Source organism: Eumetopias jubatus, unplaced genomic scaffold (genome assembly GCF_037043125.1).
Source record: "Eumetopias jubatus isolate StellerSeaLion01/CBP00866 unplaced genomic scaffold, mEumJub1_p1.0 scaffold_8, whole genome shotgun sequence".
Classification (NCBI taxonomy): Eukaryota; Metazoa; Chordata; class Mammalia; order Carnivora; family Otariidae; genus Eumetopias; species Eumetopias jubatus.
In genome coordinates, this window is record NW_028274814.1 from 124,411,476 (window position 1) to 124,434,628 (window position 23,153).

At 43.8% G+C, this 23,153-nt stretch overlaps 1 protein-coding gene and 1 pseudogene across 1 annotated transcript in view; both read right to left on the bottom strand.

Moving 5' to 3' along the window:
* LOC114222966 (putative tetratricopeptide repeat protein 41) overlaps nt 1-23,153 on the bottom strand; it is a 69,049-nt gene that overhangs the window by 26,107 nt on the left and 19,789 nt on the right. Inside the window, 4 exon segments of the mRNA XM_028121651.2 lie at nt 317-456; nt 13,461-13,639; nt 14,480-14,678; nt 20,531-20,770. Of these exon segments, the coding sequence (XP_027977452.2) occupies nt 317-456; nt 13,461-13,639; nt 14,480-14,678; nt 20,531-20,770 (758 nt within the window).
* On the bottom strand, nt 3,152-3,589 carry LOC114222970 (calmodulin pseudogene; annotated as a pseudogene).

Consider the following 23,153-nt stretch of genomic DNA (forward strand, 5'->3'; position numbering starts at 1 on the left):
CAACTGACCCATCCGGGAGCCCCTCCCTTTTTTGCTTGATCAACATTCTTTTTTTCCTCAAAAATCGCACCTCTTGGTATTCATATCTTCAAAAATGACTCCATCTATCTACTACTTGTTGGCACTAATCTACAGTTTGGGGTATGGATTAAAGTCAGCTTCCTCTCTGATTAACATAATTAATTTAGTATTCATTTTATTATTAATTCCTCTCTTTGTGGATGAAATTATAAAGGAACAAAGATAAATGATATCTGAAAATATCTAACATGAAAGGAATAGCATTTGAAGGATTTAAAGTGATTTCCCACTTTACCTGCACCAGCATGTTCTCGACACTCAAGAACAACTCTTCTGCTTCTCTGGTCTTGCCCATAAGCTTTAGAAATTTTGCAATAAAGAACATTAATCGGCATTTGTCAGTGGTGGTAACCTCAAAAGGCCTGCATTCCAGCACTAGATTGGAAAGAAAGGTAAATAAGCCTAAATAAAGCATATTTGGAAAGGAACAAAGAATACCCATCACTTAATCTTGATACAGGAGTTATAAATACATTATCCTCATTTCAGTATTTCTCTCTCAAGGGATTAGCATTTTGCTTTTTATTAGCACTTACATACATTACCAAGTATTTCAAACAATGACATGAAAAATAACTCGAATGCTTTTAAATAATCTTGCTATGTAAATATTAAAAACCAGACAGTCAAAGGAGCATTTCTATAGCACAGTCCACATACTACTGTAATTTGTATTTGGGGGTGATTTTCAGGTAAGAATAAAAAGGTGTTTAAATTACTTACACAATTCTGCCCTCTGTTGCAACTATCTTGAATTACTGGCTTTACCAGAAGGAACAAAATGTGAAAAGAACCAAATAAGGAACATGCCTTGCCTCTGCGCAAGTGTGTGTGTGTGTGTGTGTGTGTGTGTGTGTGTGTGTGTGTGTGTGTATGTTTTACACCCTCTCATACACAAATGAAAATATATAAAAATTTTGAACTTGAAGACCCAATTAAATACATGGTATTGCAAAGTCATCATTTCCAAATTTTTTCCCCAACATTCCAGCATCTGAACTTCTACATTTGACCATTGTTTCATTTCAAAGTATTGCATCTACTTTATTAGACACAAACACATCCAGTGTTCTTCATCTGTTCCATTGCCCCTGCTGTAGGCCACCCAGACACTGACTACGTTCCTGCTTTCTTTCGGCCAACTTTTCCAGTGATCACCATTTGTGCACAGAATAAATATTTATTGAGCATCTACTGTCTGTCAGGCAGCATTCTAGGCTCTCAACACCAAGCACAGCAGATGAGGCTGCATCTCCCAGCATGGGAGAGAGGCCAAGAGGCTCTGAACCATAGCTATAGTGCTTCAAGTCCAAGAGCAAAAACTAAATGAGAGCCAAGGAAGAGACAGCTCTAAAGAGAGTCCAAGACTCTCATCCACAGCGGCCATCCAAGCAAAGGGACCTAAGGTGGGCATAAGAACTGAGGGGTCAGGGCGCCCGGGTGGCTCAGTCGGTTAAGTGTCTGCCTTCGGCTCAGGTCATGATCTCGGGGTCCTGGGATCGAGCCCCACATAGGGCTCTCTGCTCAGCGGGGAGCCTGCTTCTCCCTCTCCCTCTGCCTCTGCTTATGCTCTCTTGCTCTCTCTCAAATAAATAAAATCTAAAAAATAAAAAAGAACTGAGGGGTCAGTCCAAGCAACAAAGGAATCTAAGAACTATAAGCAGCTGCTTAGAGCAGGCAGGCCAAGGGTGGTCTGGACAAAGAGCTGAGGGATGGGCCCCTGCTTGGGGGAGAGGGGGTGGGGGGAGGAGTTGCAAATTCCACGAGTATTATTGGGTCCAGATTCCTGTCAAGGGCTCAGGTTGGAATGGACAATATCCATTCACTATGTTTAATACTCAATTCAACAATCTCATGTGCTCCAACAAAACTTCATTCATGAATCCTTCCTGCCACTGACCACATTCCTCATGTTCATTCCCTTAGCACCAACATGTAGTTTGAACGGACAAGAAAATAATTTTTCTCATGATAAAACTAATATGTGTACATTACAGAAAAACTGAAAAATATAGAAAAGTACAAAGAAAAATAAAAACCACTCATAATTGCATCATTCAAAGATATCCTGCATTCACATATTGCTGTATGTACCTCTGATCTTTTGCATGCACCCACATTCATATCTTTTTAAAATAAGATTGGGATCATCCTACATTATGTTTATCTTTTTTAAGTTAACGGTCCTTTTATATTGGGGAAGGAAAAAAAAAAAGACTAGCATTTACAACTTGGAATGGCCATAAATTGCAATTTCTTGAACAGCAGTGTCGATGGTTGTGCTCAAGTCCACAGCCACAGCCTACTCTGTTGGCTCCAAGTCAGGCTTCACAAAGTTTTGACAACAGTCCACAGATGCTCCCTTGATAAAGGTTTCTTTTTAAAAATCTGTGTGAATGGTGACAGCCTGACACCCATTTTGCTCTAGTACAACATGGACAACGCTAAACCAACACACGCAGCATGCCACAAGGATGCGTGTCGTTGCCACCATGGGTGGGGGCACCGGGAAGTATGAGAGGGCCGTCCTAAGGGGGGGAGGGGCGCTATGTCTAGACAGTTTCTCCTTCACCTGTTTTTTGCACAGCATCCTGAGGTAAACCAAATTTTAAATGTTTGTTTTCAGTAAACCGGCTATGGCAATTTATACTAACAAATTGAACTAGAACCCATTTGACTAGGTTTTAAATTTGTTTTTCCATTTTTTGTTTTTAATACAAATGCCTGACCAGGCTCCCTTGTCAAGCCACATGCAGGAAAGACTGGCCATGGCCAGCCCAATGTATTAATCACTAGCCAATGGGACTGCAAGTAGTCCACGAAGTGCTTCCTTATCCTTAAGGTAGTATAAGTGTTTCTATCATAAAACTGACGTGTAGTTTGATCTTTAGGGGACAGGACCACCAACCCATACATGCAGATTTTGTGCATGTGGACAGAAGGTACTTTTGACGTTCAGTTTTGTTATATAGAAACAGAATGAGTAAATGAACTTTTTTTTTTTTTTGCAAGAGGTAAAAGATGCAATTTGATTCTTCTAGAGGGGGGGAAAGGAGTTGAAAGTAGGTCCTCATTCTGTAGTCATCATCTGTACAAATTCTTCATAGCTGACTTGTCAATCTCCATCAATACCTGCTTCTCTGATCATTTCATCTTCTTCATCTGTTTTTCTCCTAACTTGATCATGAATGACATAGCTCCGTCGTGCTGACGTAACCAGTGCCATCCTTGTCAAAGACTCAGAATGCCTTGCGAATTTCTTCTTCACTGTGGCTTTCATTTTTCTAGCCATCATAGTCAGAAATTCTGGGAAGTCAATGGTGCCATTGCCATCAGCATCCACCTCGTTGATCATATCCTGTAATTCGGCTTCTGTTGGGTTCTGGCCCAGTGACCTCATGACAGTTCCAAGTTCCTTTGTTGGGACAGTGCCATCGCCATCTTTGCCAAATAAGGAGAAAGCTTCCTTGAGTTCAGCAGTCTATTCTTTGGTCAGCTGATCAGCCATGGTGTGAGCAAAGGGAGGAAGCACAGAGGAAGCAAGGTTGGAGGGGGCGTGGGGCTGGCACCAGCACAGGGGCTGTGTGGGCAGGGGTGTCCCCTCAGCACTGTGACACCGCCATCACCCTACCGAGTAAGGGCACCCTGCCACCAGGCTCCCAGCACCACTCCACGTTATGTTTAATACCTGCTTCTTCACTTCCATATTCAACAAATATTTATGTGTCAGCACTGTGCTAGATATCGAATATATACTAAACACAATATTCATGGCTCCTGCCCTCATTGAGCTTATAGTCTATCAAAAAATATATTGTATTATGAATATTTTTCCATATCTTTAAAAATTGAGGACACATGTACTTACCATTGGTCTGTATTCCATTTTACAGATTACCTTTAGTCAATTTTTCACTATATATTAAATTTTTTTATTTACATACAATTTTTATTTAATATTTATTTATTAAATGTTATTTAGTGAGAATCCCTGGCAGAAATCTTTTTAAACATCCCTGATTATTTCCTTAGAGCAACTGTTAAATTGAATAAGCCACAGGATATTAATATTTTTAAGACTTTGAATATATATTGCCAAATTGCTCCCCAGAAAGACTGTCCCAATATAAACTCTTACTGTAGCATATAAAAGTACCTATTTCCCCACACCTTTACCAACATTTTTATTTTTATTTTTTATTTTATTTTTTTAGATTTCTTTTTTCTTATTTTTAAGTAATCTCTACACCCAACGTGGGGCTCCAACTTCCAGCCCTGAGAGCAAGAGTCACATGCTCTACCAAATGAGCCAGTCAGATGCCCCCATTATTTAATGTCTCTAAAATTCACTACCAAAAAAATCATTGCACATCTGGTATCTGAAAAACAGCATCTTGATTTAATTTGCATTTCTTTGATTACTAGTGAAACAGAATATAGTAATATATTTATTAAAAACATGTTCATCAACTCTAAGATGCCATCAACTGCAAGATGCATCCCTATTTCAGAAATGTTAAGTTTGGGGCAAGCCTACTTCTTAGAACCAATGAAATCCAGTATTTATTCTTTAGTGAACTCATTCCTCTAACAACCACTTCCAGGGCACTTTGAGTACCTGCTGTGGGCCAGGCACTGTCCTGGGTGCAGGAGATAAAGGATGAGCCCAAACAGACCTGGACCCTGCCAGCTGGGCTGTCAGAATGGCGAGGAAGATAGATTATCACAGAATCATACAAATGAATATAAATTCAAACATGAAAAGAACCACGGAAGAGTTGGTGATATGAACTGTGGAAGGTTTCACCATAGAAATGACAATTGAGCTGAGAGTTTAAAAAAGAGTAGAAAGTATTGAGGCAAAATGAGGGAGAGACAGTGTGGGAATTCTGGACAGAGGAAGAGCACATGCAAAGGCTCTGGGCAGGAAAAAGCAAGGTGCTTAGAGAACTGAAAGATGGGGACTGAAGAGCAGAGAGAGCAAGGTGTTTGGTTCCAGATCAGGGTGGAGACATAGGAAGGGGCCATTCAGCAGCCACACCATGCCTGGTGCTGCTGCAGGCACTGGGAATACAGCAATGAACATGAGAGACAGAGTCCTTCTTTCATGGAACTTACATTCCAGCAGCTGGGAGGGTCAGAGGGCAACAGGGAGCAGAGATAGACAAAAAAAAAAAAAAAGAAGAAGAAGAAGAAGAAGAAGAAATAAACAAACAAGACAAAATCAGGTAGAGGTGAAAAGTATGCAAAGAATTAAAACCCGTTGACAAGAGAGAGAATGACTAGGTATAACAGCAGACTGGGGAGGCCACTCTGAGAAAGTGACACTTCGGCTGAGATCTAAATAACTAGAAAGAACTGGTACTATTAAAATATGAGTGGGAAGAACATTCCTGGCAAAGGGAACAGCTGGTGCCTGAATGTACTTCAAGGACAGAAAGAAGGCCAGAGGGGCTGGCATCTAGAGGCCAGGAGGAAGAATCTTATAAAATGACACTACATAGGCATGCAGGGGTCAGATTATACAAAGGATTGTAAATTAAGCTGAGGAGTTCACATTTTAGTATAAGTGCAAACAGCAAGTCTCTGGAATGATCTTAATCTGGAAAGTGACATAATCCGGTCTACATTCATAAAAGTTCATTCTGGCTACTAAGCAGACAGTAGACTTTATTGGGGAAAAAAATGAAAGTAGGAAAGCCAGTTAGGAGGCTGTGATGATGGGCCAGGTGAGAGGTGATGGTGGTGAGGCTCACTAGAGTGATGCCAGTGACAAGCTGAGGTTAGGATGTTCCCTCTCACCACTCCTATTCAACATCACAGTGGGAGTCCTAGCTAGTGCAATAAGAAAAGGAAATAAACGGTGTACATATATTGGGAAGGAAGAAATAAAACTGTTTCTGTTCACAAATGATAGGCTTATCTATGTAGAAAATCCCGAAGAATCGACAAAAAACTCCTAGAACTAATAAGCAATTATAACAAGGTTACAGGATACAAGGTTAATATACAAAAGCCAGGGGCGCCTGGGTGGCTCAGTCGTTGGGCATCTGCCTTCGGCTCGGGTCGTGATCCCAGGGTTCTGGGATCGGGCCCCACGTCGGGCTCTCTGCTCGATGGGAGGCCTCTTTCTCCCTCTCCTATCCCCCTGCTTGTGTTCCTGCTCTTGCTATCTCTCTGTCAAATAAATAATTTTTTTAAAAAATACCTTAAAAATATATATATATAAAAGCCAATTGCTTTCCTATATACTGGCAATGAACAATCAGAATTGGAAATTTAAAACATGATACCATTTATAATACCCCAGAAATGAGAAGCTTAGGCACAAATCTAGCAGAATATGTACTTGATCTATATGCAGAGAACCACAAAACTCTGATGAAGGATATCAAAGAATATCTAAATAAACTGAGAGAGGTTCTGGGTTGATGGACTGGAAAACTCAACATTGTTTAGATGCTTGACCTATAGATTCAATGCAATCCCAGTAAAAATCTTCCATAGATGTCCAACCAATCTTTGACAAAGTATTAAAGACAATTCAATGGAGAAAGTCTTATTGATAAATTATTCTGGAACAAGTGAACATTCATATGCAAAAAAAATGAATCTAGACATTACACCTTTTACAAAACACTTAGTCAAAATGGATCATAGCCCTAAATATAAAATGAAATACTATAAAAGTTTTAGAAGGAAATAGAAAAAAAACCTATGTGACCTTGTGTTTTGGTGATGATCTATTAAATACAACGCAAAAAGCACAACACATGAAAGAAAATACAGATTAAGTTAGACCTTATTAAAATTAAAAACTTGTGCTCTATGAAAGATACCATTAAGTGAATGGGAAGACAAGCCTCAGATTGGGAGAAAATATTTATAAAATATACATCGGATAAAGGACATCTATCCAAGAGAACTCTAAAAATTCAACAATACGATATGTAAAGATACTCAACATTATTTGTCCTTAGGGAATTGCAAATTAAAACAAGAAGATATCACAGCAACCTATTAGAATGGCTAATATAAAAATTAAAAAAACAACAACAATACTAAATGCCAGTGAGGACAGAGAACAACAGAAACTTTCATGCATTGTTGGTGGGAATGCAAAATGGAATGTTCCCTTTGGAAGGCAGTTTGGCAGTTTCTTAACAAAGCTAAATAAACATAGTCATACCACACATTTAGACAATCAGGCTTCTAGGTATTTACCCAACTGATTTAAAAACTTGCATGCAAATGTTTACAGCAGCTTTACTCATAATCATCAAAAGCTGGAAGTAACCAAAATGTCCTTCAATAAGCAAGGGGATAAACTGGCATATTCATACATTGGAATATTATTCAGCAATAAAAATAAATGAGATACCAAGCAATAAAAAGATATGGAGGCAGCTTAAATGCGTATTACTGATCTTCACAACTGCGTGCGGCAGCTCTGACAGCTTAAAGAAGGACATTGGTGGTGGAGGTGGACAAGGGGACAAGTTTGGGAAACATTTACGCAGTAAAAAATGTCAGGACTCGGTGATGAAATGTATTTGGGGGGGCGGCGTATAGGACAGAAAAGTGTCAAGGATTACTCCAACATGGCAAACTGAGAGTTCCTGGAAGAGAACCTGATTTTAGGGCGATGTTGTGAGTTCAGTCTTAGAGGTGTTGGGTCTGAGCAGCTTTGAAGACATCATCTAAGTGGACAGTTAAGTTGGTAGTTGGATATATGGATCTCTGGCTCAGAGGATAAATGTGGCTAGAGAAATAAATGTGGGAATCATGTGTACAGGGACAATCACTGAAGCCACAGACATTCATAATGTGCTTAGGATGAAATTAGACATGAGAAGGAAAGAACCATAAGGAACTCAAACACTTAGAAGCCAGGTAGAAGAAGGGGAATTAACAAAAGAGACAGAAAGGGAGGAGCCAGAGAGATGGAAGATGAACCAGGGGAGTGTGTGTCAGCAAAGTCAAGAGACCAAAATGTTTGGAAGAGAACGGAACCATCAAAAATACACATGGACACTAAGAAGTAAAGTCAGACAAGAACTGAAAATGTTCTTTGGATGGCCTGCTCATGATCTTGCCTATTTTTATTGAAGTGCTTGTTATTTTCTTATTTAAGAGCATTTTACTTACTAAAAATATCAATCCTTCGCCTGCCATGTATGTTAGAAATATTTTTCCCAGTTATCACTGCTCTTGTAACTGTGTTTCTAATTTTCTGAGTTGTGTTGTTTTGTTTTACATGTAGTAATTTCATGTGTTTAGACAGATTTACCAATTATTTTCTTTGTGATTTACTCTTTTGCTTTCTTGCTTAGACTCACTGACATTTTCTTACAGCTTTTTTAATATAAAATTTCATTTCTTTACTCTTAACTCTAATTGTTCTGGAGTATATTCTGGTGTAATGGTTCAGGTAACTTAACTTTACCAAATAATGAACCATTATCACAGCACCATATATTCCATGATCCTCCTTATCTGAAAAACTTCTATCACTTTTATTTATTTATTTATTTATTTATTTATTTATTTATTTATTTGAGGGGGAGAGAGAGAGAGAGCGAGCATGAGCCAGGGGAGGGGCCAAGGGAAAGGTAGGCTCCCCACCAAGCAGGGAGCCCAACGTGGGGCTCAATCCCAGGACCTCGGGGATCATGACCTGATCCCAAGGAAGATGCTTAACCGACTGAGCCACCCAGGTGCCCCTAATTTTTTATATTTATAGCTGAGTCTATAGCTGAGCCTTCTATTTCATTCCACTGAGCTATTTTTGCTCCCAGTAGTATTTTTTAAATTATTATAGCTTCATAACATGTTTAAATAAGTTGATATTCAAATTGTTCTCATTTTTTTAAACTCTTACTCTCCGATATTTTTTCTCCAAAAACTTTAAAATCATTTTGAAAATTTAGAAATGTTTTAATCACACTGGGATTACATTTAGAATTGTTTTATATACATAAGTCAATTGTGGAAGAACTGATAACTTTACAACCTTGAGTTGCCCCATCCAAGAATATGGTATATCTGCCTATATACTAGAATTTTATTTTCTATAATTCTAAAGCTGTTTTATAAAAATAAAGATCCTACACATTCTTGTTATTTATTCTTAGATATTTCATATTTTCTGTGGCCCTTGAAAATTGCATCTTTTGTTCTTTTAATTTTTCTGTAGAGCTATTTTTAACAGGGCTCCTGGATGGCTCCATCAGTTAAGTGTCTGCCTTCAGCTCAGGTCATGATCCTGGGATCCTGGGATTGAGCCCTGAGTTGGGCTCCCTGCTCCGCAGGGAGCCTGCTTCTCCCTCTCCCTCTGCCCCTCCCCCTGCTTATTCTCTCTCTCCCTCTCTCTCTCTCTCTCTCTCTGTCAAATAAATAAAAATCTCTAAAAATTTTTTAAATAAAATAAAATTGTTTTTAATAAACCATTTTGTTCCATTTATCTAAAATATTTAGAAGTTTCCAAAGGTATCAAGGGCAAAACATCATATGTTAGTTATGAAAAGCGGATACTGTCTCATTTACTACAACCTTCAGGCAAGATCCTGTACTGTAATGCATTTACCTTTGCTCTAGTAAGAAAGGCTGCCCCTTAAAAGCAAAATGATTCTCCCCAACCCACCACGTCTGCCACCTGGAGGGTAGCCAGTCATCCGTCAAGATGGAGCCATGCTGGGACCCATCCTTCTGCCACATCTGTTTATAGTCTGTCTCTTCTGGTGTTTGACTTAGTCTAAAAGTGCAAGTGCAGCCAGAAATGGATTTTCTTCACTTTGATGTGGCCTAGGACTCCAGTCAAAACCAAGCTTATCATGTCACAGATAATCTATAAAAATTGGCCCATCCCCATCGAAGTTGTCCTGTAGGCTCCAAGTCCTCCCTACTGGCCATCAGTCAGAGATGTAACTTGCCCAGACGCATCCCGCCAGGAGGGGCAAACCCAGGCGGCAAGTGGGCAGGCAGGAAGCACTTGGGGAGAAGCGATTTCCAGACACAGAACTGAGCATCTTTTCCACCAACCTAACAAGTTAGGGTTCTGGTTCTCATCACAGCCACCAGGGGACGCCAAACCACAGAGTCCGGCAGCTGGCGCCCTAAGCCGGGCGGGGCATGCGTTCGGGTCCTGAGCTGGAGCACAGCCCCTGGAGCAGGAAGAGACCTCACACACTCCTCCCCTCCCCCGCCTACTCCCCCGTCAGGCAGATGAGCCTGCGCAGGCTCTCTTGTACCTGTTCTTCAGGGTCGTCACTCCCCCCCGACTCACGGTCCTCAAACGTGCTGTCCCCTCAGCCCTTTGTCCCACGAGCTCTCACTCATCCTCCAAGTCTCAGATGAAATGTCACTTCGTCAAGGTCCTGCTCCAGGCTCCGTGCCACCACGATGTCCCGCTCCTTCCGGCTGAACTTCTCAGGAGTGTCTGTTTTACACTCCACCATCCGCTCCAACAAGGCAGGAACCCTGTCTGTCCTGTGGGCTGCGGCACCAACTCAGCAAACACTGCTGAATTGATTCAGGGCATTAGTGGTAAACATTTACAAGCCCGCCCGTCCAGACCTCTTTATTAGAAGGGAGGGCAGGGCTGAATTGGCAAAGCAACCCCGGTCACTGCAGACGATAAAACAGGATTTCTCAAAAACCCCTTTGAAAGAACATTCCAGTTTAAGGGTCTTGTCTCCATCAGCACCCTAGGAGGATCCATTGCCTCTGGGCTGTGTGTGGCTACATAAGCACGGTAGGAAAAACAATGTTTAGGGGGCCCGGACAGCCAACCAGACCACTGGAATGCCTCCTGGGACTATTATACAGGATTCCCGCTATCTTGCAGGAATGTTCCAATGAATCTTCTATTGCTTTGGTAACAAGTCATTGGTCTTGTGACTTCTACATTCAGCAATCCAAAAGGGGGAAAAGTGAACCTACACAGTCCCGGAGGGACTTCAGGAAGCCCCCCACAAACCGCCCCCCCCCAGATGGCCATGAGCTGACTCTGCCAGCCAAGGTGGAGATTAAGACATGAAGGCAGACAGCAGCAACGTGCAGGGTGACTTGATCACAGCTTTGCTTTATGAAGAACTGATCAGACAGAGGGAACGAGGGTCTGGAGGCCAGGACAGAGAGGATGTGAGAGGCTGGATGGAAGTAAAATCTACAGGACTGGGCTGTGACGGGATGTGAGGGATGAGGGGTGAGGAAGATGGAAGGTGTCAAAGGCAGTGATGGAGGCCAGGACTCCCTGCTAAGGAGCCCCCCAGGGTCCAGAGTGAGCCGAGACTAACCAGCAGATAATCATACGAACAGCATGTTTGCAGTATCACAGAGAGCCCTACCGATTCTCCAGCCTAATTCAAAGGGACACATTCTGAATTAGGCTCATTTACATCCAGAAAATCCTTACATACTGAAATGTTAGGTGATTTCCTCCCACTGTCAGCCCCCAGCCCCCAGCCCTTTCCATCACCATAACAACCACGTTATGACAAGCAGCATGGCATCATCAGGAAGGACACTCACCCCCACCCAGAGATCTCATCTTCTGTAGGTTAGCTGCCAGCTTCCTATGACACACAGTGCTCTCCCCGCACCATCTCCCGCCCCCTATCTCCTTCCCACACTCTACATCCCTAAGCACCGATACAATTCCAAATGCATCCTGGCTTTATTCAACACACTGGAATCCTCAGAGTATCGCTTGGGTCCTACCACTCGGAGGATTAGTGAATTGAAGAAATTCCAAAATTACATAATTCATACATGGTAGTAAGAATATCGACAGGGTGCCTGGGGGGGCTCAGTCAGTTAAGCATCTGACTCTTGATTTTGGCTCAGGTCATGATCTCAGGGTCAAGAGACTGAGCCCTGCATCAGGCTCCGTGCTCAGCATGGAGTCAGCTTGAGATTCTCTCTCCTTTGCCCTCTGCCCCTCCCTCCACCTGTGTGTGCTCTCTCTCTCTCTCTCTCTCTCTCTCGATATCTCTCAAGTAAATAAATAAATAAAATATTTTTTTTAAAAAAAGAATACAGGTAAAGACTACATGGCTAAGGACTCAAAGGGATGCAGGAACAACATAGTCCAAATCCATCCCTAACTATCTGGGACATCTTGGGCAACTTACTTCACCTCTCTGAGACTCAGTTTCCTTAGTTTCAACCAAGATATTAGTCGTACTATAGAGATTTTATTAGAATTAAACAAAATACATATCAAGTATTTAACTTAGAGCCTGGCACATGACAAATGCTCAGAATCTGTTCTTATGATCACTAGGTGGTAAAACCATGGGAGCAAGGCTTCAGTTTTGAACTAGTTTTGAATGAGTTGGCCTCGTTCACCGATATATCAGCAGCGCCCAGTGAGTCCAGGGCCCAGGGAAGGTGCGCAGTTACTATTTGTTGAAAGAATGAATGAATGTTATTACTGTTTTAAGAAGCCAGGAAATACAGGGAGAAAGAGACGCAGGCAAGGGGGCCTACTATGGAGAACAAAGGGAAGAAACACTGACCAGAGTGCTGTCCAAATCCAAGCCATTAGGCAGCACGTCAAAGGACAGCTGTTCCAACTCAGATGGGGGCCCTCCTTGACAATAATTGTGTGTCTCCAGGATGGAGTGAGGGGCCCCGGGGGGCGGGGGGAGTTGGGGCACTGTGAGCAGACAGAGGGAGCACAGAAAGCAGCGTAAGTGCGGAGGGAACATCTGAAATGATTCAGGGCTTGCATCTATTTCGTTTGAACTGTCAGCTGGTCACTTGGGAAAGCCGTCGATGGAGCAACAACAGTGCCCGTGGCCCTCGGGAAGCGGGGCACATGTGCAGACGCTCCAAAAGGAGGTCAAGTCTGGAACTACAGAAGGCGGAGGAAGATGCTAGGAATGCGGTTGAGGCCCTGAGAAAATAGAGGAAGAATGTGAGGGATGGAGCCTCGGAAAACAGCCACAGCAAGGGAGAAAGAGGAGCCATCTCAAAACTAACACTTTTCCGGGGTTCAGTCGTTAGGCGTCTGCCTCTGCCTCAGGTCATGGTCCCGGGGTCCTGGGATCAAGCCCCGCATCGGGCTCCCTGCTCTGCGGGAAGCCTGCTTCTCCCTCTCCGCTCCCCCTGCTTGTGTTCCCTGTCTCATTGTCTCTGTCTCTGTCAAATGAATAAGTAAAATATTAAAAAAAAAAAAAAAAAAAAAAAAAAAAACCCTAATGCTTTTTCTCGATTTCCTATCTCTGGAAACTGTTGGCTTAAGTGGTAGGTAGGAGTGCTCAGAGAGCTCTGCTGGAATGACCAGAATTCTGTGGGGAAACAGGAGAATAGTAACTCTTGGCCACGTTACATCCCAGCAAAACAGACTATTCCACCATAGCGACTCACTGTACCTGAGAGGGTATGTCTCTTCTTCACTTTATGGCACTTATCAGCTTTAATCTTGGCCACTGTGAATAAATAGGCCCCAGCAGCATCGTATCCAACTTCTGACAACACATTCCAGTAGTGGATGAGGTGCAGCCCTGTCCAGAAGCTTGGGTTTTGGATCTTTGATATAAAATCTGTGATACTTGCAACACAAAGAATTAATGTAAGTCATTTTAGTATTTCGTGTCTTGAAGGAAGCTATTCTTCCGTTTGCCCCATTCCATCAGCCTATTCATAAACTCCTTAACTACTATGACTTTGGTAGGTCACCAGATAAATGTGAGCCTGTCACTCTTAAGGAGTCAAAGCCATTGCCACTTATCTGTCCATGAGGCCGCCTCCTCCAGGCAGGCTCCCCGAATCCACCACACAGAGCAAGCCCCTCCCTCTCCCAAGCTTGCTAGCTCTGAGTCTTTGCTCTAGTGAAGCACTGAGCCCCATGTGTAGCTCTTCTCTGGCTCCACATGCTCCCTGCTAGATAGAGCTGCGTCTCATTCCCACCTGCATCCCCAGGGCCTACAAGAGCTGGGATTCAGAGTGAGTCAATGATACATGTTTGCCAAGGGGTACATAAGAGGACAAGAAGGAAGGTGGGGGACAGAGAGGAGTAGAGAGGAGGGAAAAGAAAGAAAGGGAAGGCAGGGTCCAGCAGGAGAATGTGGTCAGTCCTTTATCCTAGCCCATCTACAAGCCCTCCTGTCTCTGTAATCCTCCAAACTTTGACAGGAATCCCCGTGGAGTCAAGAAGGGCAGGCAAGGGAACACTCTGAGAGCCAGATGATCAAATGGAGCGACACTAGGAATCCGTCAGCCACAGAAGCGGATGCCAAATGAGGGGCCCATCCGAAGGAATGAACAGGTGGTTGACCAAGTAAGTGAATGAATGTGCCCTGCTTAAGGGAAACGTGGGCATGTCAGCACAGTGCTTAGCAAAGGAAGGAGATCTGCTCGAATGCCACCGTATAGAAAGAACAAGCCTTACCTGGGGCTTGAGAGGAAGCTGCACAAGTCCCCCCAGGAGCCGCTCATTTTCATGTGCCACGGCAGCTCCTCATACACTCTCCAGAAAACTGTCTGCCGTTGGAAGAAACGGACTAAGACTCGGTGGAAATGTGTTTTCCTGTGATTCGTTGGGTTCTGAAAGGTATATGGACTGCTTTCTCTGACAGGAGTGAGCACACCTATTGACAAATCAATTACAGTGGAATGCATCTGACTTCTTAGTATATGAGAACACTATAGCAGATAACAGCTCTGTGGCCATAATTAGATACAATAAACAGGGAGCTTGGAAAAACCCCTGAAATGTTAAAAATGTATCTTCTTATAAGTCCACCCGAATTTACCAAAGAATTAGTTACAGTTATGATCACCGACCCAGATTTTGAAAAGCTAGGGAGCATGCTCATTTTTCAGGCTCTCTTCCCCTTCCCCCAAGAAATGTGTGTAAGCTACTTTTTTCTACTTTAAATATACATCATGGTTGCCACCCACATAAGCACTTTCAAATATGTGAGGACATGAGGTTTGGAGAAGTAAGTCTGCACCTGGGTCTCATAGAGGCCAAGGGGAAGCTGAGCAAACTAATGACAAATTGGACACTACTGCCAAGATTACTATATTTTTCACTGCCAGAGAAGTGATTCCAACAGATCATACTACCCAGAAACGAGCTTCTTAAAAACAAAAGGGTATTGTTGCATTAAAAGTTTAGAGATACTCATCCTTGAAAGGCAAAATGGAAGTATTTTAAATATTCTGCTTGAAGCTTTTTCTCCAAGATGAATCATTCTGCTGGATGGCCCACCAAGCCCAGCTCTTCACAAGAGCCGTAATAGAAGGGGAGCCCATTGTTCAAATAACTGTTCTGCATTTCCATTGGAATGAATTCCAGGTTCTCTACGTGCTTGGAGAGACTTCATGCTAGCTGGTGGCATGTAGAGTGATTCAGAAACCCACGGAAGAAGAAGGAAACTCCCCTCTTCCACTGGGCAAGGCAAGGGCAATTTTGTGCGTCATAAATAGGGAAGGGGGTTGGGGAATGAGAGAGAAAGAGAACTGGAACAAATATCACCCTGCATCCCAGATTTAGAGTGTTAAACACAATGCTTGAAGTGCACAGAACACTGTCATAGAAAACAGAGTTTATCTTTTTACGAAATAACCTTGTGAGATATGAAAGGATATGAAAATCTGTGATTTTCCCATGTAATTTTACATGTCAACTTTACTGGACGAAGGGATGCCCAGAGGGCTGGTTGGGTATTATTTCAGGGTGTGTCTGTGAGGGTGTTTCTGGAAGAGATTCTCATCTGAACCGGTAGATGGAGTAAAAACCGCCCTCACCAAGGCAGATGGGCATCATCCAATCTGCTGAGGGCCAGAACAGAAAAAAGGCAGAGGAAGGCGAGCTCATTCTCTGCTGGAGCTGGAATCTCTGACTTCTCAGCACTTCGAGTTCTCGGACCTTTAGACTCAGACTAGAACTTACAGCATTGGCTCCCCTGGTTCTCAGGCCTTGGACTTGGACTGGAACTCTACCAGCTTCCTACCAACTCTACCAACTCTACCAGCTTCCTACCAACTCTACCAACTCTACCAGCTTCCTACCAACTCTACCAACTCTACCAGCTTTCTACCAACTCTACCAACTCTACCAGCTTTCTACCAACTCTACCAACTCTACCAGCTTTCTACCAACTCTACCAACTCTACCAGCTTTCTACCAACTCTACCAGCTTTCTACCAACTCTACCAACTCTACCAGCTTTCTACCAACTCTACTAACTCTACCAGCTTTCTACCAACTCCACCAACTCTACCAGCTTTCCTGGGCCTCCGGCTTGTAGACGGCAAGATCCTGGGGCTTCCCAATCTCCATAATCACATAAGCCAAACGCTCACAATCTTTTTCTAGAGATCTGTATAGAGATATATAGAGATAGAGACCTAATCCTATTGGTCTTGTTTCTCTGGAGAACCCTGGCTAATCCAATCCCCATATGACAAACAAAGCTACTTAAACTCAGAGGGACCAGGTGGCTGGCCTCTGGCCAGCCCATCATTGAAGAAGATTCAAACCTTCTGACTCAATTCCAGTGCTCCTCCAATTGCATGAGATGTGAGGAATGGCTTGACCACGGCATCATCCGTACATACCAAGTTCAGTACAATCATCACAGACAGACTGATTGGCTGACATTTCTGTAGTGTTGTTCTCTCTCATGACAGGCTATATTATGCTGTGTGGACAGACGACCCCAAAATCTCAGTGGCTTAAAACAGCAAAGGTTTATCATGCCATCACATGTTGGCTGGACCTCCAAATCCAGGTCTGCTCACTCTGGGACTGAGAGACCAGCAGCCATCTGAACATTGCCAGGAGCCACGTACAACCATTGGACAGAACTGGTCACAAGATGCCACCCAATAAAGGGACTGGGAAGTGCTTCCCATGGTGGGTGGAGGGGCTGGAAATATTGGCAATTGGCTGTCATGGCCACCACAGTGGTTATCACTGTGCCAGATACTATATTAAGTACCTTACATTAAGCATATTTAACATTTTTAATACGCTCAAGGTAAATACTGTGATTATCCCCATTTTGAAGGTGAGAAACTGAGTCTTAGAAAGTGAAGCACCTTTCACAGGGTCATGCCAATTCTGTCAGATTCTAAAGTCCTTGTCCTTAACAAGAAATTGTTTATAATAGAAGCCATGGTGATTGTCAGTAGGAAAGAAGGTAGACTCTGCCAAACAGCATACAGGCCTGGGAGTGAGGGAAAGACAGTGAAATGAGGCTGCTCCTCTACCATGACCACAGCATCACCTGCAGGTAGCTCATAACTCTTCTCCTGTGCTCAGATCTCCAGATTCTGATTCCACTGCAGGCAAACACTAGAGACTGACATTTAGTATTGGCTCTCAAAACAACGGATATGGAAGCTTCTAGAAACAGCAGGGCCAAAAAACCAACTGTCAGGAACAGCTGTGCATTCATTCAGCAAAATCATCTATTGAATGGGGACACCTGGGTGGCTCAGTCAGTTAAGCATCTACCTTTGGCTCAGGTCCTGATCCCAGGGTCCTGGGATCGAGCCCCGCATCAGACTTCTTGCTCAGTGGGGAGCCTTCTCCCTCTCCCTCTGACCCTCCCCCTGCTCATGCCCTCTCTCTCAAATAAATAAGTAAAAAAAAAATCTTTAAAAAACAAAACATCTATCGAATGTAACTGGAGTAGGGCCCAGGGAATTCAGACCAGCTTAAAGGTATCTGATGAAATGGAAGAATCCTTAGACCAACAGAATTCAAGACCACCAGGTGATTTGCATGGGTCATTTGGGGAAAGATGGTAGATAAAAGGCCACAGGGCAGACAGATGAGTCAAACAAAGGGAGAATTCATAATGGCTAACATTTCTCAAGAATTTACTACAGGCCAAACCTACTCTAAGTACTTGTAATTACATGAATTAGTGATTGAATGCTTGCTTACTAGTAATAATGCTCTGAGGTTGGTTCACTTACTATTTTACAGAAGAGGAACCTGAGTACAGAGTGATGAAATGATGTAGCCAAGTCTTCAGCTAGAAAGTGGGAAAGCCAAGACTCTCCCCCAATCTAGCATCAGGACCCCACTTTCACCCATTATGCTACGCTGACTCCTTCTGCTCAACAATTGCTGCAAAGTGGGCTTCATAGACTGGGTTTTCGAGCTTTTACAGGGTGAGGGGTTCTAAGAAGAAAAGGAAGGGGCTCTTTCCAGGAAGGGCTCCCTGAGATCCTGAGGAAGGACAGAGTTTGGGAGAGGAAGCTTGCATGGCTCAGGTCTCCTAGAAAACACCTATTCCCCCTTTGGACAGCAGCACCATCCTGGCACCTCGAGGTCTGGCTGCCATAGGACAAAAGGAGGGGGACCTCAGCATGAGGCCTTGTTTTCTCACGGTGAGCCTCACGGGGGCAGTTGGAGGTACCCACATCAGTAAGCACAAACCAGAAGAGCCTCTCTGGGGTGACTATAGACAACAGATGGGGGAGCCCATGGAACACAATCTGCAGATCTCCTGAGTCTCAGGGACTCCTACAGACACCTGGAGCAGGTGAGGACTTTCTAGGAGGTGGGTGGAAACCAGAATTGAAATGACCTAGCCTAGTCGGAGGATGTTCTGTGTACACAAGAAATAAAGGAAATAATGTATGTGAAGTGGCTGGCACAGTGAAAGCACTAAATAAAAAGTGGTGCCCATGATGGCCAGGGGCGACAAGCCACGATAATGATCTAGAAGCACTAGAAGAGCATCTCCCAGCTTTTCAGCTCTCCTCCCTAGTTGCCCTTTTCCTTTTCAACCCCACTAATATGCATGCACACACACACACACACACACACACACACACACACACACACGCGGGCACCCACACACAAAGTAGGCAAGACCAGAGAATCCTCAGCTTTAGTACCAGAAGGGGAAAGAGGTTGCTCTATCACAGCCCAGGGATCAAAGCACGCCTCTAAAGCATGTTTGATAGGAGTAATTTAAATTACAAATTGAATATAATACCAGAGTATTAATCTCAAAGGAAAGGAGCATGCATGCACATGCACGTGACAGACTAGTCTGCCCCAAAATGATGGATGTGACATTTGGACAAACTATGTCAAAAGATAGTCCTTTACCAAAAATATCATTGCAGACTCAAGTCCTCTAGCCCTAGCTTTGGGATCATTTTTCTCCTTGTAGTTTGTGCTTGCTTCCCATCCTCAGGCCACGTGGAAGTGAATTGTTGCAATTACAATTCCCCGTGCCTCCAGGAAAGATGTATTCACGTCCTGATTCTACAGCATGAGAAGTTGGGTTTTTTTTTTTCTGACAATAGTGAGTATTGCCAGCAGTGCTTTATTTTGGGGCTCACAGTGCAGAGAAGGGGTACAGCCTATACCCAGAATTTTAACAGCCACACCATGGCCCTTTCATTCCTGCACCTCCAAGAGTGTTACTGTTCTTTGGGAAAATGATGAGCCAGGGTGTGTTGCAAACCATCAGAGGCCAAGTGAACAGAGGAGCTGACATCACACCTAGGAACATCCTCATTCCTCACCCTGCTCTCTTTGCCACGTTATGTAACTTCAGAGGTGGTAAAAATGATGACAATGTAGGAGGGAAACAGTGGAAAGGATTTATCTTTTTAAAAAAGAAAGCTAAAGAGGACATAGTAAACTTAAAAGGAAATTTGTGCAGAGCTTAGCATCTTTGCAGAGGCTGTGATTTAAAGGTTTTTTTAAGTCCTCACACCTGAAGTTCTCTGTATGAATAGAGGCTCTGCCTCTAGGTCAAGTGTCTGTGATTGCCACCGTGTCTCAGATTCAGACCTGCTATCCTTTCAGAAGGGGATAGAATTTGATTTCAGAATTAGGGCAGAGACTGCTAATGCCTACCCAATAACCACGTCCCTCATCTTTGTTAGTGACAGACGCCCACCGTGGTTTAAAGTAGCAACACATCTGTTGAAACCTCCATTTGCCAACTTTCCTTGTATCTAGTGGTGGCCAAACAACAAAGTTCTGGAGACACAGTGGAAATGTTGGTGGAAACCTGGGAAAGCTCCTTAAAAGTAAATGCAAGCCCTTCTTCTTCTCTTCATCTTTCCTGTTGCCCAAAATGCAATGACTGGAGCTCCAGCAGCCATGCTGCTTCCAGCAGTCATGAACAGGAGGTGACCTTGAGCAGGCAAGCTAGTGTGTGGATCAGGGACACAAAAGGCATGGGGTCCCAGGTGACTATGTGGAGCCAATAGGGCAACCTACCTCCAGAAAGTTCTCATGTGAGAGAATAAATCCTGGGATGGAAGAGAGAATAAATCCATTGATGTCAGGTCTCTGTAACTCACAAGTAGGTACAAGTATTAATTTCTATCACCATGTTTATACGTGTTTATAGATTCACTTGTACTTGAGAAATGCCAGCTACAAGTTTTCCCTTGCATGCAAACTTCCCTTTTCTTAACTAGCAGGTATTCGCACAGATTCAAGCCTTACCAAGAAGCTTGTGCTCCACAGCATTCCGCAGGGACTGGTGCCTGAAGTACAGGAGGCCATTGGGCTTCTCCTGGACCCACTGTCTGGTGGCATTGCGGAAGGCAGCCCAGTGCAACGTGGTCACCTTGTAATGATCTCTGTAGCCCAGCATGTCCAAAATCTGGAATATCTCATCCTCAGTCAATCCACAATGTGAGATGCTCAATAAGCACAGAGCATCGACCACCCAGCCATCCAGCGCTGTTAAGAAAACGTAATGACAATGATGACAAAAAGAAGAGTTCCCACCTGCCAGGCATCATTCTAAATGTTTTATATGACTAACAACTTTTCTTTTAATCGTCTTATAAGTAGATACTACCTAACTCTCCTGTCTTACAAATAAGACAAATAAGGCACAGAGAGGTTAAATAACTTACCCAGATCACACAGAAATAAGTGCAGAATGGGGATTTGAGCACAGACAACCTGGCTTCAGAGCCCAGACTTTCAGGCATTAAGTTATCATCTACATTGTCCCAACTAATACATCCATGTGAGCTACGGTTCCAAACTGGCAAGCTGGCCCATTATGATACTACTGAGCAGTCTTTCTTGAGATTCGCAAACATCAAATTTGCATGTATGGGTATGAATGGTTTTCCTGTATGGTTGCTCTCTTGCCACATTCACAGATACCACTCGAGGCAGCTATACACATGACTCACCTGACCCTTCGATTTTTCAGCCAGAGCTGGATTTCCCACTGGCTTTATGGTCAAACAACTCAAAAGAGACCCTTAAGGCCATTGAGAGAAACGACAGTGTCTGTCATTCTAAACGGACTTCCTGTACTAGGATTGGGGCATGCATCCCAAACACCTGCAATTGTTAAGCAGAGGCAGCTGCTCAGCCCCAGCCGTGCAAGCTTCTTCTGAGGTTGACCCGAGTTTGACCAAGTTCTTCTTGGACCTGTGGCTGAGTGCCCTGGACTTGAGGACGGGTCAGTGGGCAGTGCTATCAGGAGGAAAGTCAGCCAGGGAAAGGAGTAGTCCCTCAGAAGAAGGGGGCCTGGGCTTTCCTGCACGATGCTGGACAACAAGGGACAGCCATGGGCACAGCCATGGGTCACTTTGCTTGTGTGACCCTTCTCAGGGCACAAAGACCTTTTTTTCACCTCTTTGCAGGTGGGGGAGGGTACACTAAATTTGCCATCAATTTTATTTGCAGAAATGCATACTCTAGAGCAAAAAATGGGGCAAGACAATATGTTGTCATGCCAACCAATATATCTCTCAGTCCAAGCATTTTCTGCTTCTTTCCCCACCCCCACGTCCCCATCCCTGCTCCATTCTAAATTCATCATCCTTCAGAGAAGGTTATTGTAGCAGAAACTCAAGTTTCAGAAGAGAATTTTGAAGCTCATAGCAGAGATAACAGCCTTGAGAATAAACTTTCCTTCTCAAAAGACTGACTCTTGAATATCAAAAAACAAACTCCTGACCAACTCATGGAAAAAATTTTTAACCACAAACAACAGACTCAGACAGTTACAGGTTGAGCTAAGGAAGACTAAACCAAGAAAGGTGGAGGAGACAGTGACGAAAGAGAGCAATGGAGTTGCTCGGGTGGGTTTCTGTGAAGGGGCCTGTGCTGTCCCCGGCACCCAGGCTGTGAGCAGGGAGAGAGGACCCACCAGACAGATGCACTTGGGGACCCAAGAGTACAGAGAGCCTGCACTCTGCTTCCCATTGGAAGCCTAGAAGACAGCAGCTCTGCAGATCTCCTGTTGCCCTCACGACCAGAGAGCAGAAATCACTATGTGGAGACCTACAGAGCCAGGAGCTCCAAGCGTGCAGTGAGCAACCAACGTGCTCTGTCACGAATGTTCAGTACCCACAAGCCTACCTTCTGTAGGCTCCAGAAGGGTGCAGATGTTAGTGGAGGAGAGGGGCCTCCTCACATTAAGATGAGGGAAAGTGGTGGCTGATGGCAGCGTAGAGCAAACAACTCAAGAACAGATGGGAACACAGGCGTCTTAGAGGATGCCAAAATTGGAGGAACGTCAGTATCTGTGGACCATATGGGGCCATGACCACCTCAGCGGAAGACAGCAGGGACAGATGACAACCGAGGACACCCAGCAGCAAGGCCCTCAGATTTAAACTCAACCCAAAAGAGACACAGGAAGGACACAAATCCTCGCTTGACTGAAAAACACCCTGAATTGTCTGAAAACCAGCTAAATTGATGGAATTAACCTAGATTAACTGAATTAGGTTTCTGCCATCACTTGGACTATAGGCTCAAAAGAATTGAGTTATAGAAATAATAAAAGCCAGGGGCGCCTGGGTGGCTCAGTCGGTTAGGCATCTGACTCTTGGTTTTGGCTCAGGTCATGATCTCAGTCCTGAGATTGAGCCCTGTGTAGGACTCTGGGCTCAGCACAGAGTCTGCTTGTCCCTCTCCCTCGCTCCTCCCTCTCTCCCTCTCTCTTTCATTTTCTGTCTTGCTCATAAATATTTAAAAAAAAAGAAAGAATAAAGGCCCATTTCTTAGACTCCTGGAAAACGTGCCTAATACAATTCTCTTTACAGTCAACACAGAGCTCCCAACACAGGGTTGTTGGATTTAGCAAATTAAA